Raw genomic sequence first — 20,913 nt, 5'->3', positions numbered from 1 at the left:
CTGTAACTGTCTAATCAGTTATTTGATCTAAGGGTCAGGTGAGCACTACCATGTTTACATGGAATAAATAAAGGTAAAATAAATATTTTCTAAACTAGTTATATTTGTGGTGGCTTAGTAAAAGATAGTAACACATATGTTGGTTTTTTGTTTTGTTGGTAGTGAGGATTGAACCCAGGGCCTTCACACTGAGTTATATCCCCAGACCACATTTTATTTTGAGATAAGTTCTTGCTAAATTGCTCAGGCTGGGTTCGAACTTGCAATCTTCCTAACTCAACCTTCTAGAGTACTGAGATCACAGGAGTATGCCACAATGCCTGGCATATTCCTTTAAGATTTTTTTCTTCTTCTTTTAAAATTTTAGACAAGGTCTCACTATGTAGTTCAGGCTGGCCTTGAACTCATTATGTAGCCCATGTTGGCTTCGGACTCCCAGGAATCCTTTTGCCTCAGCCTCCTGAGTGCTGGGACTACAGGCATGCACCACCATTCTATGTAAGATTAAAACAAAAGGTACTCCCAAAACCAACATGTACCAAGACTATTTAAAGATGGCAAAAACTTCAACTTTGAGACTAGGCATTCATATTATTTTGGTGGCATTTATGTTCTTACACATTTTTTATTCTTAAAATTGAAGAAATATGTTCAACAAATACAGCTGATGTAAACTCAGCGCAAAAGACTTTCATCAAACTAGAACATTTAATTAAACTTTTCTTTTTTCTTTTTGTAGTGGTGGAAACTGAATCTTGAACTCAGGGCTTATGCATACTATGCAAGTGCTCTAACATTAAGTTGCATCACTAGCCCTAAACTTTTCTTTAGTATTTCAGGACAAGCCAATTTATTCTCTTATTTTAGAAGATATGCCCACTTTTTTAGAAATAAAGAAATGAATTTTCATTAAAATGTCAATTTTATGCCAGGTGTGGTGGTACATGCCTGTAATCCTAGCACTTCGGGAGGCTGAGGCAGGAAGATTCAAGTTTGAGCCTAACCTGGCCAATGTAGTCAGAATCTGTCTCAAAACTTACAAAAAAAAAAAAAAAATCAATTTTAATTTGTATTGAGTTCAAGCTAAAAATCTAACATCTTTTCACTTTAAAGGTTGGAAAAAATACATTGCAGAACATATATAAAACTTAAAATTTTGGGGGGAGGGTACCGGTGATCAAACTCAGGACCTTGCGCTTGCGAGGCAGGCGCAGTGCCACTGAGCTAAATCTCCTGCCCTAAAACTTAAATTTTTAAGAAGAAAAATAATAAATACAAGACACCAGAAGGCTTATTTCATTTGAGTTTCTATCACTGAGGTCATAAAAGTCTTCCAAAGAAGAAAAATAAAGATTTTGGCTACTAAAATAAACCTAATTCTTTGCAAAATAAAAAGGCCAATGAGGGCCGGGGATTTAGCTCAGTGGTTCTGCCGCCTGCCTCGCAAGCACAAGGACCCAAGTTTGATCCCCGGTACCAAAAAAAACAAAAAACAAAAAAATTAAAAAAAATTAAAAGGCCAATGAGAACTATTGTGAATAGCAGATATGTATGCTTCTAACAAGAGTCTGTATATATAGGATCCAAGAGTTTGACTGTTGATTTAATAAAAATGTGGGTTATTTTGTATTGTAGCTCAGCCCAATCACAACATAACAATTACAATTACCTTTAATTCTTCTATGGACTGGTAGTCATTGTTCTTGATCTTTTCTTTCATGGTACTAAAATCCATTGGGTGTTTAATGATCATGGAATAGCCAGGAGCAATAAAATCAGTCACAGGAAATGAAAAGAAAGCACTTGGGTCTTTTCTGTGAAGATATACAAAAAGCAATGTTACATTTTATTTCTACTACAAAGAAATCAACTGGTTTAGCAGAAGTCAGAAGAAAACCTTCAGATGTAGAAAGAGTTTGTAGTTATGTTGTTAACATGGTTTTTACTGAAAACTGCAAAAACGATTTTCAAAACTAATAACTATTTAGTAACAAGGTTAAGATATGTTACAGACTAGTTGTAGCCTTAAAAGAGACATTAATAAAATATGCAGCCAGCCGGGGATTTAGCTCAATGGTTCTGCCGCCTGCCTTGCAAGTGCAAGGACGTGAATTGGATCCCCGGTACCAAAAAAAAAGAAAAGAAAAGAAAAGAAAGCAAGATAAAAAAAGCAGCATAATTAACAGACCTTTTACAAAGGGGAAAAAAATGAAGCAAAATAAATAACGTAAACTAGCTGACCAATGTTTTATGTTTTGAGAGATTAGTACTGTGTGCGTGTGTGCCTATGTGTCTGTTTTTTATCAATTATCAGGGAAAAGGCAGAATAACTATGAATGTGCATTTGCAATCCTCTATTACTTTTGGAATAGGCTTGCACTCTTGATCAATCAATGGATATAAATTCTATCATGTGTATATGGTGCTCAAAACACTGATATTAAAAGGCCTCTTAATACTTCCAAATTAAACAAAACAGCTACTATAAGTCCATTCTGGTCTTCTATTACCAAAAATAAAACTAAGAGCCAATCAAAACATTTTTGTAGTTATACCTTGTAGAGACTGATTATATATCCAGTATTTACTTGTTAATTCCTTTGGGACAATGAATGAATGAGATGTCATTTTCTCAACTACTCTGAACACCATAAAAGAAGAGACCAGCAACTTCTGATCTTAACTGCAAAGCTGAACATGTACTGGAGAGTACAGACTGTCCTAGAGAATTTATCTTAAAAAATATTTAGGATGTTTCACACTAAGATATAAATACAACACAATGAGGAGAAAGCTTACTATTAGAATCCATGCCCTTGATTATAAATCTTCTGAAAATAATAAAAGTGTTTTTGAGTTGAATATTCAATTCTGAGTAAAGAGAGGTATCTAAATCAATATTTTATTAAAGACCGATGTGCTCTTTTCTCTTTTATTTTTTATTTTGGTACCGGGGATTGAACTCAGGTCCTTGCACTTGCGCAGCAGGCGGCGAAATCACTGAGCTAAATCCCTGGTCCCTTCTTTTCTCTTTTAAGAGCTAAACATAGGTTTAATCCACACATTTGAAATTTCTTTAAACCTTTTTTTCCTCCTCTGTTCTGGGGACTGAACCTAGTGTTGTGTACATGAGAGGGAAGTGCTTTACCACTGAGCTACACCCTAGCCTACATGGAAAGTTTTAAAATTAATTCCTGCCTTTAAAAGATAGGCATTCTATTTATGGTATTTTTTTTCTAGACTTAATAACTGGTTAATACTCCTCAGCATGGGTACTGTACAAATATACAGAAGGCACTTCCATCTATTAGCAAAGCAGAAATATCTGTACTGTTATTCTTGGGTTTAAAGTTTTAACATCAGAAATCACTTTAGAAAAAGAGAAATTTGCCATTAAGGGTATTATGTAACACCCTTCAAACCACCAGTTAAAACAAACCAAGTAAGAACATCTAAAAGTCAGCCGCTTAAGAGTACTTCTATTGCCAGCCAAAATATTTACCATTCACTTTAAAATCAAGTGCATTTGGATTTAGGCCACAAAATGTGGTTTTACATAATCAAAATTGGAGAAGCGGTTTGGATCTTTAAGTTTATGATTCCAATTTCTATCTTATAAAAACTTTAGAAAAATATTTACCTCTGCAATTGTCTCATCAACTGATTTAAAGCTTCTTGAAGGGGTGTCTGTTCTACTTCTAAAGCAAAGAAGACAAGAGTGTTTAAAAAAGATTATTCTAGAGAATACTATTTGGTTTTCATTTTATATTACTTATCTCTATCCATTATTGAATATCTCATATAGAAATTCCATTTATTTTAAAAATGTGTTGAAGATGAGAATATCAATTCAAAACGGAAGCTAATTTAAAAACTTAGGGAGTAAGAGGAAAAAATCTTAGGAAAAATAATCTACTACAAATCTTTTAAACTTAGAAGCTAAAGCCTAGTCACTTTCCTAGCTATAACAACTGCAGTCTCTTCATTCAAGATAGACAAATCAATTATTCCAACCTTCTTGTTTGGCTAAAGAGCTTGTGAGAGGCTTCTCAGGAGGCAAGTCTAATCTTACAGGGGCATGACACTGAAAGTCTTTTTCTGCCTCATTTTCCACACGATCTCGATCTCGCTTTCTTTTATCATCCTAAATGAAAGAAAAGGAGATAACTTAGAAATGTTTAAGAATCAGTATCTTTAAATACATGGACCATTTTAATTTCAATGGAAAAAAGATACCACGGAAAGAAGTCTTAATAAGGAAAGCCTAATGTATTTTACTGCCATCTACTGGAAAATGAGAGAATAACATTCATAAAGAAAAGTAATTCTCTATGCCAGAAATAACCAATTAGTGAAATGATACTATTCACAAAAGCAAGATAACTTACCTAGGAATAAATACATTAAAAGATGCTCATGATCTTTTAGAAAAAATTATGAAACATTTTTGAAGGCCACAGTAGAAGATCTGAATAAAGGAGATAAACCATGTTCATGAATTGAAAGACAATTCTAAAGCAATCAATAAATTCAGTATAATACCAATTTAAATTGTAAAACAGGATTTTTCATGGAATTTGAAAAGCTAACTCTAAAGTTTATTTTGAAGAGTAAATGAATAAGAACAAAACAGTTCTTGGAAAGGTCACAATAAGATAATGTGATTTACCAGCTAGTAAGTCACAGTCATATCAAGTAACTAAGACAAAGTGGGTTGGGAAACAGGGATAGACATATAGACCAAAAGAACTGATGAGAGAGCCCAGAAACAGAATCATGAACATAGAAAAATCTTGGCATATCATAGAAGTGGTATTAAATCAATGAAAAAGGGTTGTGCTGGACAAGTATTTGTGTGGAAAGGAAAAAATAAAATTAGATTTCTATCTCATGTAATATTCAAAAGTAAATTCCAGATATACTTAAATGTACAAAGCAAAGCTTTAGAAGTTCAGATAAAAAGTAAAGACTCTTTGAGACTCAAGGATAGGGATTTTCTTAAGACACAAAAAGAACAAATATTAAAGGAAAAAATTTGATAAATTTGCCATTAAATTTATAAATTCTGGTGCCTCAATGAAATCCACAAACCAAGCTAAAAATCTAGCAATAGACTAAGATAAAGTACTCAAAAAACACTCATAAATGTATTAACAGAGATTACATACAGAGCCCATAGAAAAAGCCAAGGAACACAAAAGAAAATGAGGGAAGAATAACACAGGTAATTCACAGAAGAAACCTGAAATGTCAAACATAAAAGGTAGGTCAAGCGTAATAGAATTTAGAGAATTGTAAATTTAAAAAGGAGAAATTTCGTATCTTTCTGGCTGGCAAAAATGTCAAGTTTTAATAAGAATGTAGAGTAACAAGACTCTCATGCCTTGCAGATGGGAGAGTAAACAGTGACAGTCATTAGGAAAGCAATTAGCACTATCTACCAAAGCTTGCAAGACACACTATTTCTCAGCTATTCCTCTCATGCATGTACTCTAGAGCAGTAGTGGCGAGCCTATGGCATGTGTGCCTCAGCCAGCTGTTTGTTATCACTGAAAGCTCTAAAAGGTTTGCCATCACTGCTCTAGAGAAATATCCTTTCACCACACAATATACATGGGAACATGTACTAGAATATTATTATAGTAGTTTTAAATAATAAAAATAAATTAGGAACAATTCACTGCCCCAATAAATTACGGTATATTTACGTGGCTGATAAAAAATTAACTAGAATTTAATTCCAAATATGCTGAAAATGTATGTTCAATATCAACATGGACAACTCAGAAACACAATGGCTAGAAAATAAGGTAAAAAATCATCTTAAAAGATCAGCTGTTTAAAGTCTGAAAATGTATAATCATATATTCTTTACAGATGTATACAAAACTACTCAGTATAAACACAGGTATACATGTGACATACACCACATTCAGGATAGTGGTTCTCTCTAGGGAAAGAGAAGAATGTGATGCTGGAAGAGTACACAGGGTGCTCCACCCATGTTTGTGCCTCATTTCTTTAAAAAATAAACAAACTGAAGGTACAATGTTGAGATCTGCAAAAGCTGGATGGCGGCATCCTCGTGGCAGTTTTATTATTCTCTGTACTTTGACTGTTCTTGACCTGGGTTATGCCATGTTGCTCAGGATAGTCTTCAACTTCTGCACTCCAGTAATCCTGCTTCAGCCTCTTGGGTTGCTGGGACTATAGGCACACCCTCCAAGCTCATTTATTGTACTTTGCATATTTTTTTTTTTTTGCATTTTTTAAAATTTTGAAGTAAAACTGTCCAAAATGCCCATTTTATGCTCATGAAAATTATGATTAATAGCACCTTATTAACAAAAAAAAAAGAAAAGAAAAAACCACCAAAACCCCCTCTTTTCTAGGCTTATATCCTATTTTCAACCTAGGAATCTGTCAGAAGTGCAAATTTTGAAGTCCTATTCTTGTTCTCAAGCTTCCATGTGCATCAGTACAATCTGCAGGTCTTGTTGAATACATGGTGAGGCCCAGTCCCCAGAAGTTCTGACCTAGCAGGTCTGGGTAGTGGGAGAAGGTACATTTCTAACAAACTGCCAGGCCCTGTGAGAGTTGCTGGTACAGGGATCATAAAGAATCACTAACACAGAGCTTTGCACTGTTTTCAGACTCCATAGGAGAACTGACAATGGGTGTAAAAAGCTCAGGGAACACTGCTTTAAACTACTCATCATACACTTGATCCCAACTGCCCTTATTATATGGTGTTTGGTGTCTGGTTTCTACAGCCTTACCACATAGTCTGTAGCAATTAATTCTTTAGAGAGTTTTGTCTCTTTTGCCCAGAAAAGCTCACTCAAATCTTTTATAGATTGGCAGGTTTAGAATATGTTGTTTGAGAAAAGACCCTCAGAGTAACAGTTTCCTTCTTATTAAGTGTGAAATGTGAAGAAAGGGCAGTTTGAAAGGCAATTTGCAACCTGGACTTTGTCATGTAGAAAGAACTAGAACCAGGTGCCAGTACCAAGAGTCAGAAAACTTTTTTGTAAATGGTCAGGGAGTAAATGCATAGGCTTTACAGCCCATAAGGTCTATCCCAAACACTAAAGTCTGCTACTGTACATGAAAAGAGCCAAATAACAAACACATAAATAAACGGGTATAGCCGTGTCCCAATAAAGCTTTACCAAACCAGGTAGTGTTGGACATTTTGTTGACCTATAGAGGTTCAGCTTCATCCTTGAAATACTGTGACCTTTCGCAATGCATTCACTCCCCCCACACCATTTTTTTTAATCACCTGTAAGATGTAGATTTAACTGTTGATTACAGATAAATAATATATGAGCATCAATGAGATGATGCTCACATATGGACATGAAATAGAAATGTTGAAAAAGTACCAAAGAATGGTACAGTATTTCTGAACCACCTCTACTGGTTAACTTTATTCACTTGGCCTGGTCTATATAATTACACACCCCCTTACACACACACACCCATTAACCCAGGGCCTCTGTACTGAGCTATATTCCCAGCACTTTTTTCCCCCTTTCCTGCTCCAGCTTTATTAGAACAGTTTAAAATTTCATTTTCTATTTTCTAGGACTTCAGTTGCTTTGTCCATCTGACTTTTAAAAACTGATTACAGGGCCGGGGATTTAGCTCAGTGGTGCCATGCCTGCCTTCTAAGTGCAAGGTCCCAAGTTCGATACCTAGTACTAAAAAAACCAAAAACCAAAACTGATTACTGCAAATTGAAACAGCTGTCCAAGTGATATAGTATATAAAAATAACATCTTGATTTCTGTGAAAATGCATTTCTCTGCAATTCCTGAATAGCTCCAAATTATGCTAACTTTGAGCACTGATGTTTACTCTGGGTTTTAGATTTAGTCTTTGAAAAACTGTGTTCTAAACCTTTGCCATTCCAATATGTATGTCCATCACCAATGCTGTGATGAAGGTGTTCCTGTCTAGATGTCTAACTCGAGTTCTCTCACATAGCCATCAGTGCGCACGTTTGTCTTTTTGTTTACTCTCACTCAAATGTATGTTCCATGAGAGCCTGATATAGATGTTACTTGGTTATTTAACAGCTACTGAGGTCAATCCAAGGCCACTGTTATGCTAAAATTAAAGTTATTTAAGGAAGTTGATAGACACTTCCAGAATTGGTTTTACCGTCTACATGGGAACATATTGAAGAAGCCCAGGATGAGCTTGTGGCCTGACAACTCTTCCCATTCGTCAATCTCTAGTCACCAGTGGTGAGGAAAGGGAGTTCTTTAACAAAGCATTATATATAACACCTCTACCACACAAAACAAAAACTTGTAGTTAAATACAGAAAATTATTTTTTTCCCCACCCCTTTCCTCCTTTTACACAGCAAGTAAAGCCCACTGGCCTGGGAATAGCCTCCATCTGCCAACCTTTGGCCAGTGAAGAGGACTCAGAGAAAAAAATACAACCATCAATCAGAAAAAGGAGGGGCGACAAAGGAAAATAATTAGGCTCTGACCGAAATTGTGCATTCCTGTGCCAGATGCCCAGACTCCTCACAGCCATAACAGCTGACTTGTCTTGCTGCAATTGATGGCTATGTAACCAGTATTACCACACCTATAGCACTTCACTTTGGTGCAGTCTTTCTGAATGTGTCTAAACTCTTCACAAGAATAGCACTTCTGCTCATCTGCATGGTCAGTCTTAAGCCAGAAGGCCTGGTTTGCCAGTTGTAGCAGCACTCCTCTTGCAGTCCTTGGCAATGTGGTCACCTCTGCCACAGTTATAGTGGGCATCTCCCTGAAGATCACAATCCTGGGGAAGATGACCAGACTCACCACAGTGGTAACAGATGTCTGGAAGAGATGAGGAAACAAACTGGAAACCTCTGCCATGGCTTCTCAATCAACAACCATGGCCTCCACCAATAGAGCATTCCCGGGCCCAGTGGCCCAATCGTCCACACTTGAAGTACTCAGGGCTGCTCATGGCTGCAGTTAGATCTTTGGCGTCTTAGTGGACCCTCAGTGGCAGAGACTTGGGCGCAGGCCTGGAGAAGGCAGCTTGAGAGGCAATGGCTATTTATCTTCAGGGTCCTTGTCTGCACAGGTCTGCACACCCCTAGCACTTTTTTGTTTTTGTTGTTTGAGACAGGGTCTTTCTATGTAAGCCAGGTTGGCCTTGAACTCTTGGTGATCTTCCCACCTTGGCCTCCCTAGTGCTGGGAATACATGTAGGTGCCATCACATCTGGCTCCCCAGTACTTAAAAAAAATTTTTTTTTATAAGGTCTCAGTAAGTTGCCCAAGTTGGGCCTACTTTGTGATCTCAGCCTCCCAGAGTGCTGAGATTACAGCCAGGCACCATGGCCTGCTTTTTTTTTTTAATAGTAACTACTTCATTATTAAATACAGCAAAACAACATAACCTTCTGGGATAGTCTGAAAGAGAAAAAGAATACAAACACAGAGGTTGGAAGCTACTCTAAAATGAATGAGGATACTGTAGTATATTACTGTCAGCTGGTGATTAGGGTAACTAGCTTCTAGTTCACCAACATGTGACCTTTAATAAGTTAACCCACTATTTTAGTCTCAGTTTCTCATCTATACAAGAGGTTTTGATCTCCACCAGTTCTTTTCTACCTAAAATTCTGATCCCAACCTTCTAATTATTTTTAAGATTCAGAATTCTATTGTGAATGCTCCTTACTAAAGTTAATTCAGACACAGGCAGATGTGGTGGCTCATGCTGTAATCCCAGTACTCTGGGAAATTAGGAAGGAGAATTCCAAGCTCAAGGCCAATCTGGGCAACTTGTTGAGGCCCTGTCTCAAAACATAAAAAGGGCTGAGGATATAGCCCAGTATGAAAGGCCTGGTTCAATCCCCAGTACTGGAGGTCAGCGGAGACATAAGCCCAAATTAGTATACAAAATATTAGTGCCATCTAACTTATGTAGCTGTCATAGTCACTTTCTGTTCACTGAGACAAAATACCTGACACTCACAACTGAATTAAGAGTTTTATTTTGGCTCAATTTCAGTGGTTTTTTTCCATGGCCGGCTAGCTCCAAGGCACAGTGGAAGGGCATGGTGGAAGAAAGCTATTTAACCCATGGCAGCCAGGAAATAGACATTGAAGGGAGGACCTGGGGAGAAGATATACCCTTCTGGGCCACACTCTGGACCTAGCTCTCCCAACCAAGCTCTCTCTTCTAACAGCACATCCAATTATGAACTTATATGAGTGGATTAATCCACTAGTGAGTATAGTGCTCCCCTGATCCAATCACTTTCCAAAAGCCCATCTCTGAACACATGAGGCTTCTGGAGAATGTTCTAGACCTAAACCATGACAGTAGCCAAGGAAGAAGAGCTTACAGAATGGGTTATAAAATAGATTCAAATTCTGACTTTGCCACATATAGTAATAGCAAAGTTATGAGATCATGGATAAATCACATACTTTTTTTGAAGTCTAATTTTCTCATCTCCAAATATAATTCTACATACCTCAAAGGACTATCTGGAGGATTAAATAAGACAGTGTATGTGAATTTTTTTTTTTTGTACTGGGGATTGAATTCCAGACCTTGTACTTTTGAGGCAGGTGGCGGAACCACTGAGCTAAATCCCTGGTCCATGTATGTGAATATTTAGCATATTACCTAGCACATAAATGGCCACTGATTTACTCAATAAACAATTGAGGCTCTATTACAGGTGTGTCCAACTTGCGGCTCATACGTTGGCTTGCCTGGGCCACAATGAATGAAGAACTGTCTCATGCCATTTATAAAATATCTAATGTATTTAATGCATAAATAACAAAACTTCCCTTATTTTAAAATATTTTTATTGGGTGATATAATTTATACTAAAAAATGTAGAAAGGCTTCTATGCAATAGCAATATGTAAACTAGAGCTGAAAAGAATTCAGGCAGGTTTAGGGGTGGAGGGAGTGGGTAGGATAGTATTCAGGCAGAGGAAACATACTGTGGGGATGAAGGCATGAGGCAGGTGAGAGGAACAGTGGCCATTTCCATAACAACAAACACAACTGTACTTATTTCAGACTAGATTCTAATTTGCCCATGACTTGATGGCAAGTTAACTTATTAATCTGTAATACTTTGAAGCATTTCTTTTTTTGCTCAGATTATTAACATTGTAACACTCACTGAATTATATTACAGGCATATTTGTCTCCAGGAACTGGAGTTCCCTGTGGGCAAGGGGCCTTTTATTCTGCTCTGTATCTCAAGTTCAACAATGTGCAATACATATTATTTGCTAATTTGCAGAACTGATTACAAGACACAGCATGAAACAGGAACATGAATGTATGCAAACAGCTGAAATACTTAGTAGTAAGTTCTATTCCACAGGCTGCAGTTTGTTTCCAATGTTCAAAACAATTCTAGAACTACCCTTTACAATTTTAGAATCCAATGAAATGTCAGTTTAACTGCTTTGCAGATAGGTCTCATTTTTGGCCCTGGGTCGAAAACAGCATTTGCCACCAGATTAGCTGTTACCTCTATAATGCTTTCCCCTAGTTTCCTAATACAGAATGAAAAACACTTTCCTCTGGACCCGCCGAACACTTTATCCATACTTCTATTAAGATTTACCAGGCCATGAGTTCATTATCCTTTTGTATCTAATTCTCCTGCACAATGCTGAGCTCCTGTAGAATTTTATTCATCTACCTGACATATCGTCATCATGTAAGTCTAGCATAGTCTAGCTAGAAAATAAGTATCTGAACAAGTGAATAAATAGCCCTTCTGTCTGGGAAGCAACACTACTCATATGCTCTTACAGTCCTTCCTTCTCTGGGAAGATGTATGATTAAGAAGGTGCTATCAGGAGGGATACACATGGAACAGCTGCAGGAAAGTAAAATAGGGGAAGGATTTCCTGTCTATCTGGGTAAGCCACAGCAGCCCTGACATCTTAGGTAGAGGAGAAGTCTCACGAAATGAGTCACTGAGTTGTTGTTGTTTTTTGTTTTTTTTTTTACCAGGGATCGAACTCAGGACTTTGCACTTTCGAGGTAGGCAGCGGGCTAAGGCTAAATCCCTGGCCCCACTGAGTTGTTTTTGACAGAATTCTCACTTTTTTTTTTTGAAACAGGGTCTCATTATGTGGTCCATGCTGGTCTTGAATTTACTATATATCCCAGGCTATATAATGAATTTGCATGATCCTCCTGCCTCAGCCCCCCCCCCCCCAGTGCTGGGATTATAGGCGTGTACCAACACACTTGGCTAGAATTCCCACTTTGCTTAATATGATCATAGTCATCTATAGCTCCTCTTCTTCTATGGATTAGCGATAATTCTGTCTCAGTTAACTCAGCAATACATTACATTAAGATACTAACAATGCCTACCTCATGGAGCAAATAAAATAGCTAACTATTCATAAAGAACTTAAAGTGCCTGGCATATAATTTACACTCTATTTCTTTCTTTTTGTTTTTTTGGTGATACAGGTGGTTGAACCCAGTATGTTAGTTTTTAGAGTATGTATCCCCTTTAGAACTTAGTATAGTGCTTTAATAAAATAGCCATTTATTTGAATTTACTCTGCATAATTTTCAACATAAATTTTATTCAATCTCAGCTTTATAAGTAATACACATGTTAATGGTCTAGATATTTAAAAAATTAAAAAATGACTTTTTAATTTACTCTGATATCCCCAGCAATAAAACTAGCCTAAATTCTTTGCACATCTACACATGAAGTTCATCTGCTGTACTGTCAAGATACCATTTGGGATAGGACTTTGCTTTTCAGAACAACTGAGTTTCAAGAAAGGTATTTAAACCTCTCACTTGAGCTATTTCAATGAAAAGCTCTCAAAGCAGTCTCTTTCAGTCTTCACTCTCTTCAATGTTAAGATATTGTTAACAATTACTATTATTAAGGCTCAACCTTTATCATTCTCCCTCTCTTGAAGTTTCCAACTCCTTATCTCCTACTTTATGTCTGCATATATATCCTCACACTTCGCCATACTAGCTCTTGATGTGGGGTGCAAAATTCCTTTCCTCCAAATCTCTATGCAGTGGCATAGCATTTTATTTGGGGATCAGCTTCTAAGGTTAAAGCTTCAATGAAAACTGGGTTGTCAGATGTTATGGCTTGTGTCTAGATGTTCCCCCCAAAGCCTCATGTGGTCATAGGGCTTTTTCAAAGGTGGCAGAATCTAGAGTGTATGACACTGGGATTAAGGGTATGTGATTACTAAATCAGTCCACTGATTGTTACCACCCTAATCCTGCTAGTCTGGATAAAAGGGGCAGAAAAATGCTGTCAAAATCCTTTGTTGCTTTTGCTACCTGGGTGTCATCAAATGTTTTCCTCTGTGAAGCCCCTATGCCGAGCCACCCTGCCTTGGAGCCAGCCGATTATGGACTGAAACCTCTACAAACTGAGCTAAATAAATCTTTCCTCTTTTAATTCTGAGTGTTAGGTATTTTGTCTCAGCAACGAGAAAAGTAACTGACACATCAGATCACCTCTGAAAATACCTGAAGTACCTCATAAAGTACAACACTACAGTAGGACCATTTTCCTCAAGAGCATGTAGTTGACCCCATGTTAATTGAACATATAATGTAACATCAATACATTTAATTTCTAAAGCCCAACTCAAATGCTACTTTTTCAGCAGAGTCCTCTGGGATTCCTTCTATAATCTCCACATGATATTAGGAGTCTCAGAACTAGAATGCTGCATCTGATAGGGCATTGATTTTATTCTTCCCTGTACTGTGTGTAGGGGTTGTTGTACACTTTAGTAATTTTTTTGACTAAAGATCTCTTTGGGCAGAATTTGAGGTCTTGTTCTGGCATTTAACTGTGTGTGACTTTGGGCAAGTTACTTTGAGAGAGGAGACCACCACTCCATGTGGAGTTGGGCAACTATGAGTTAACTATGTTATTAGGCAACTATGGGTTAACTAGGTAACTATGATCTTTGTAGAATGTACTTGAGCAGCCATGACAACTTCTGTAATCTGTCACCAAAGGAGTGTAATGGACTCAGAAAGTCCTGCCAGAACTCTTTGCTTTCCCCGTCTCCACTGCTCTGCTTTGTGTAAATCCTGCTTGCTGTATTCCCAGGGAAACTCCAATGGAATTAAGTCTCGTAGATGTAAAAAGAGATATATAAGGGAAGCACAAACTTCTATTTCAGGCTCTCAAGACTGACAGGAGTCACTCGCTGAGCCGCCAGCATCATTAAAAGCCGCTTTTTGCTCCTTTGTGTTAAAGAGTTATCTGTGCTGGGGTCCTCACTGTTTCCTATTTCAATTTAACTTCTCTGAGCCTCAATTTTTCTTATCTATAGAAAAGAAAATAACACAATCTAGCAATTCTAAGTACACATTGAAAAGAAATACACATAGTCTCAAACAGATTTTTTGCACAAGCTAAGTTCATAGCAGCATTATTCCTAATAGAAGGTAGAAGGAAACCAAATGTTCACCAACTGATAAACAGATAAGTAAAATTCGGTACATCTCACAATAGATTATCATTCAACCTTAAAAAGGAAATTCTAACACATACTATAACATAGATGAACCCTGAAGATATTATGCTAAGTGAGCTAAGCCAAGCACAGTAAGACAAATACAGTCTGATTTCACTTACATGAGGTATCTAGAAGACTCAAACTCATAGGAACAAAGAAGAATGGTATCTGCCAGGGGCTAGGGAAAGGGGAAATGTGAAATGGGGAATCATTTAATGGTTATGAAAAAGTTCTAGAAACTGGCTGCACAACTTAATACTGAACTGTACATTTAAAAATGGTTAAGGTGGTAAATTTTATGGTATGTATATTTTATCACAGAAGAAATAATTATACCAATTTTACAGGATTATGCTAAAGAGTAAAGTAATACACAGAAAGCACTAAACATAGAACCCAGAAATGCAGCATGTGATTAATGATAGCAGTTACTATTTGTAAAATGTATACATATGTAGGTTTTTAGTAATCATAGTAGGTATGGTCATTTCACATAAAATGATTTTATAAACACATTTATAATTTTTATAAATCAGTTTTATCAACTTAATGGCCTACACAGAATTTTATCTACTAAACCTGTTTGACTAAATTATGCTCTTGCGCATGTTAAATGGTATGATCATTTTTTCATGAACTGCTATTTTACCTTTTATATACTATGAAAATATGGGACTTGAAAATGCAAGGCTGAATCTTAAGGGAAGGGTAATGATATATAATAAAAATTAATCCAGCAAGCAAATTCTCTGCCAGTTGCTCAGGACCCAAATATTTAAGGAAAAAAAAATTCAGCACACTTTCAAAGGTATGGTATCTTGGTTATAGTGCGGTTAAACCAAGACATACGGTACCCTTAATGCTTTAGTTAGCATTAAATACTACTATCCTATAGGGAGAAATACTACTGATCCTACTGTACTTATTGGGCTATAATAAACTAATATAGTCAGGGCCTTTCTACTAAGATGATCACTTAACTAAAATATTTTTTAAAAGTTACAGAGTTTTGAATTTGCATTTCCCCCAAACAATTTCTTCTTTCCCTAAGTAACAGATGAATGATTTTTAGCAGGGTACCATGCTAAAACACTCACATACCACTTACTCTCTGCAATTAAACATTTCCCAGCCCCGTTTGGCAGCTAGGGTGGCCATGTGATTAGGTTCTGGCTGATGAAACACAGCAAGAATAGTACGCCTTTTAGAAATACAGTTTTAAAAGAAAAGGGTTTCCTGTATCTTCTCCTTATAGCCTTACTCCATCTTGTTGCATAGAACTGAAAGAAGAGTCACTAGCTCCTTAGACCACACACCCTCTAGCCCTTCCCAGGCCAAAGGGTGTCACACAGCTGACTTGACCAATGATCCTCCAAATCCTTGGAAATCCAGTACACAGCTCAGAGAGGCAAACTATTCTGAAGACTCTTTCCCTAGACAACATAAACAGAAAGAACCCCTCTCACATGTCCAGCATGGCTGAGAAAAAGCAACAACCCAAATAGTGTCTTCAGAACCAATGATACCCTAGAATCTATAAATGTCCCATTGTTCCTAGTCCTCGGTCTTGGGAAACTGGGACTTTGGGCAAATTTACTTCATTTTTCATGCACTTACCTGCCCTACTCTGAAGGGTGTAACAGACAGATGAAACTGTGGATATTACTGCATCTTAGTTTGTAATGGCATCAAAAGATGAAGATGGCTAATAACAATTAGAAACACTGTTGAGAAAGAACAGAGTATCTGGAACACAGGAGATTTCTAGGAATCTGTACTAAAGATATCCTTATACATACAAAAAGTGTGTATGAGGTGCACTGTAGCCATTATTTAGGGAAAAAAAGGCAGTATTAAGTATGGTGCATCCATATGCCTAAATACTATGTAATCAATAAAAAGAATGAGATAATTGATAAAGTAAGTAAAGATTATGAGTCTATCAATAGTGTTACATATGGCAGTAGCTGCCAGACTTGAAACCAGAAGTGGATGAAAGTGGTTACTTCTAGTTAAATAAGATGATGGCAAGAACAAAGAGGACAGAAGAGTCAGGCATGGAGGAGCATGCCTGTAATCCCAGGACTCTGGGAGGTGTAGGCAGGAGGATTGCAAGTTCAAATCCACCCTAGGAAATTCTGTGATTCAGCAAGACTCCATGTGAAAAAATAAAAAAGGCTGGGGATGTAGCTCAGTGTAAAGGTCCTAGGTTCTGTAAAACCCAGTAATGCAAAAAAAAATGGACAAAAGGGAAAACACAGAAGAGAAAACAGAGAATGAAAGATGTCAACACACTTGGGAAATGGAAGGCAAGTGGAGGTGTGCAGAAGAGAGAGCAAGAAATTGCCTACATGCCATGAGGGGGAAGCATATGAGAAGAGCTAAAATCCTGGCAAAACTCAGAACTTGGACAAAAGGGGAATGAAAATTTCCAGACTTTGAGATGTTAAAAGTGGGGAGAGATGCTAGACTGAAAGTAGGGAATTAGGTGGTGAGATCTTACACCCTTCCCTTGGTTGGCTCCAGAATTACTAGAGAAACACTCCTCCTATGAAAAGAGGATTTTTCTCTAGAAAAACTGAGACACTCAAAAAAGTATCTGTAAGGTACAGGACAAGGCAGTTAATCAGCTCTTTGGTGCTGCATGTTTAAAGAAAAATAGACAGCTAACAGATACTTTTAACATAAAGACACCAAGCAAGTAAATGAATTTGGAGGAAATACAGGAGAGAAAATGTAAGAAAATTAGAGAATGGGCCCAGGAGTCTAACATCTAAATCGCAAAGGTTCCAGAAGAGAAAAAACAGAAGGAAGCAATTTATCACAGAAATATTTCAAGCAAACATCTCAAAACTGAAGGAACCAGCACTACTGTCAAAGAGAACACTTCAAACAAAAGGGAAAGATCCTAAAAATTCCAAGAAAAGCCAGGAGTGGTGGCACATGCCTGTAATCCCACCACTCTAAGAGGCTTAGGCAAGAAGATCACAAGTTTGAGCCTAGCCTAGGGAACTTTAGTGAGACTCTGTCTCAAAAAAATGAAAAAAGGGCTGGGGATGTAGCTCAGTGCACAAACCCTAGGTTCAATCTCCAGTACTGAGGGATAATTTTAAATGGCAAACCGGGGAGACAGAAGACAACAGAGCAATGCTTTCAAAATTTTGGAAGAAAATAACTTTTAATCTAAAATTCCATACTGACTCTAACCACCAACCTATTCACTGGGTCTACATAAGGGTAGAATGAAGATTTTCAAACAGGTAAGAATTTATAAAATCTACTTATGCAGGGCCGGGGATTTAGCTCAGTGGTTTCGCTGCCTGCTGCGCAAGCGCAAGGACCCGAGTTCGATCCCCAGTACCAAAAGAAAAAAAAAAAAGAATCTACTTATTTATGCTTTCTTGGGAATTTTCCAGAGCCAATACCATGAGAACAAGGGAGTAAATGAAGAAGATAAGGGATCCAGGAGGTAAGCAAAAGGAGTCCCAGGAGGCTCAGAGCAAGAGACAGAGGCCACAAGGTGATGTCTCAAAATAAACAAATAAAAGGGGAAGCCTTCTAAAAAACAGAACTCCCAGAACATGGCAGTTTGGGAAGAATGAGTAAGCAATAAACAAACCAAATTAAAGCAATTAACTAGTTGATCAAGGTCAGATCTGTATTTGTACTTGTCTCCAGTAAACAAAATAACTACTAAATATTGATTTAACAAGTAACTGTGATGCACCTATACTGTGAGAATGGTGTACAGAAAGTAGCGGTGTGGAGAGTGAAAGGTTGCTAACTTAAATTCTGTAATAAGATGTCAGTAAAAGATACTGTATGAGTCAATAAATCATTAAAGAGTACTATAAACCTACATTTAGAAATGAAGATAAATATCCAGAGAAAAACTAAAAAGTTTAGGAAGCAAAACTCCATAACATGGTAGGAGACTGCTTTTTAAGTTTTGTATTCTTGATTTAAAAAATTACATTCGTGAATAACTGATTAACAATTAATTTTAAATACTAGAGAGACTATATGAAGAATTAGGGTGAAGAAAAGATGTTTTTTAAAGTTACGTGTGCTTTTCTATCATTTGAAGTATTAAAAATGCACACATACTTTACTAATTTAGGAAAGAAAAGGGATATTTGTGTACTTGTCATAGTTTAGCCAAAGGCAATACAAACTGGGGCAAAAAGGAACAGATATGGTGTAGAATACTTCTGTTATTTAACAAAAGAAAACTTATAAACCAACCTATGGAAAGATTTATCTTCAAGATGTAGTAACTGGCTTCAGTAAGTCACTTAGTGACAGGTTAAATTTGGGAGGTACAGATTTCTAAGATATTTCCAGATTATGTATGTAATCACCTTTGGAAGGAAAGTGAATTACTATTTTGTTCAGCTTGCAAATCAGTCAGCTACTTATTCTTTTGTATTAAATGCAAATGGTTAAAAAGTGCTAATTTCTACTCTTGGTGTTACTGCCATTACAGATCTCTAATCACATCTCCTCTTTAGCAGACTCAAACTTTGTTTTAAAAAATGAGTTATTCATAATATATTTGGCATTACATTTATTTCAGAGAAACATTTGAATGCCAATAGACCCCACTCTGTTTTGAAATTACTTTTGACAAACCCTGAACACCGAGCATGACTTTTCACCCTTCCTGGATGGTTAAAACCATTCTTTGGAGGAGCTCCTGAAAAACAGGACTTAGCTGCTTAATCGTCTGATGTGTAAGCACAATTGCCTAACAGCATAATGAATTAAAGGCTTGCTGAAACTCTCAGGTGAATTCATGTTTCTACTGTCCTTTTCCTCCTTAACACAAGTCAGATGTTACCGGCTTTTTGGTGTCTCACTGGACCCAAAGATAAAGCTAACTTGGCAGAAAGGGCTAAGCAATGGAACCACCCTTACCTTGACTCGTCTTCGTTTTCTCCCCTTTTCTTCCCCAGGCACTTGCTTCTCTCCTTTCTTCCTCTTTTTCCGTTTTCTGTCTTTGTGTTTGTCGTGATCATTTTTGTCTTCGAAGAGGCTCGAGTCGTGTCCCGAGCTACCTGTGGACAGCTCAGTGACCTCGTTCCCTCCCACTTTCAGAACCAACTTCAAAGGCTTCTCCACGTAGTCTGGAACAAAAAGGGGGCGCCCGGGTTACAGGAGGGACTCGCCGGGCAGTGCCGACAAAGTAGGGACCGCCGACCCCGGGGCCTGCAGAATGACAAACACCTGGCCGTTCGGTTCGGCCTCCCGACCCCATTCAGGTCACCCGCCGCGACTGGGTACCGGGGTTCGAACGCCGCCCGCGAGGGCTCTGCGCGGCGTCGGCCGGGCCGCACCCCTGCTCTGGTCGGGGCCTGCGGCGAGAGGGGACGGCGGGGCCGAGCAGAGGTTGACTTCAAGACCCGACTCCGCGCAGCTCCGCCGCGCGCTCCTCACCCTCATACAGGTGTCTGTCCGACTTGTGCTTCTTATGCTTCTTGCCCATATCCGACCGGGCCCCGGTGCCCGCCCCCCGCGCCAGGCCCAGGCCGTGCGGCGCCGCTTCCGGTCCGGGCGAGGCGAGCGGAGGGCGGGAGCGGGGCCCACGAGACCCCGCGCCGCGAGGCAGGGGGACGGCGCGCGCCCTGTGGCGCGAGGCCGCTCACGAGAACACGGCGCAAGAAATGCTGCCGGAGCCCGGCGGCAGCAGCGAAGACCAGCGGCGAACAGCGAACGGCTGTCGTATGGGCAGCAGAGAGGGCCTACCGCGCATTCGAGGTCACGGCGCCTGCGCGTAGCGGCCCCTGGCGGCCGGAGGTGGCGCTGCAGCCTGCGGGCCGGGGATGGGCGGGGCCGGGGATGAGCCGCGGCCAGAGCGGGCCTATCTCTCTGAATCGCCCTTCTTTTTCTATCCTCCTTTCCTTCCTTCCCCCTCTTCTCTGTTTTTCCCTTTGTTTACTTGTTTCCCTTTTCTTCCTCGTTCTCTTCCTTTTTCCTCTTTTTCTTCCCTCTTTTCTCTTCCATTCCCCCTCTTTTCCATCTTTCTTCCCTTTTCTTTTTCTATCCTTCCTCCTTCCCTGATTTCTTCCTTCTTTCTACCTTCCCTTTGTTTCTTTTTCTTCTCCTTAACAATATTAGTTGAGTCCTTTACTGGATGCCAGATCTAGCAAACCTAACCCGAAGGAATCTAAATTAAAAAGCCGCACATGGTGGTGCACACCTGTAATTCCAGCACTTTGGAGAGCTGAGGCAGAAGGGCAGAAAGTTCAAGCTCAGCCTGGACAACTTAGCAAGTTAGTGAGAACCTGTCTCAATAGGAAAAAAAAAAAAAAGGATGTGGATATAGTTCAGTGCAAAGGCCCTGGGTTCACCCCCACCCCCAGTACTGCA

The 20,913-nt window shown here is 38.6% G+C and overlaps 1 protein-coding gene and 1 pseudogene across 4 annotated transcripts in view; both read right to left on the bottom strand.

Moving 5' to 3' along the window:
• The window catches only part of Brd7 (bromodomain containing 7), a 40,824-nt gene extending 20,556 nt beyond the window's left edge, over window positions 1–20,268 (bottom strand). Inside the window, exons 1-5 of one of the 3 annotated variants that reach the window (XM_004847949.4) lie at window positions 19,771–20,268; window positions 19,462–19,670; window positions 4,015–4,144; window positions 3,641–3,698; window positions 1,670–1,814 (exon numbers count right to left, since the gene is read on the bottom strand). In XM_004847949.4, coding sequence (XP_004848006.1) covers window positions 1,670–1,814; window positions 3,641–3,698; window positions 4,015–4,144; window positions 19,462–19,670; window positions 19,771–19,801 — 573 coding nt within the window. In that variant the 5' untranslated portion in view covers window positions 19,802–20,268. The remainder of the gene's footprint in view (window positions 1–1,669; window positions 1,815–3,640; window positions 3,699–4,014; window positions 4,145–19,461; window positions 19,671–19,770) is intronic. The other 2 variants (XM_004847948.4, XM_087206762.1) reach the window with 2 other exon arrangements.
• On the bottom strand, window positions 4,151–14,654 carry LOC147830689 (uncharacterized; annotated as a pseudogene). The gene has a single exon (XR_015449453.1). The product of XR_015449453.1 is annotated as an uncharacterized LOC147830689 (transcript).
• Window positions 20,269–20,913: the final 645 nt, after the last annotated feature.

This window comes from Heterocephalus glaber, unplaced genomic scaffold, assembly GCF_053883595.1.
Source record: "Heterocephalus glaber isolate CG9 unplaced genomic scaffold, H.glaber_assembly_v1.0 deba00000071, whole genome shotgun sequence".
Lineage (NCBI taxonomy): Eukaryota > Metazoa > Chordata > Mammalia > Rodentia > Bathyergidae > Heterocephalus > Heterocephalus glaber.
The sequence above is the reverse complement of the archived record's forward strand: the minus strand, read 5'-3'. Positions and strand labels throughout refer to the sequence as shown.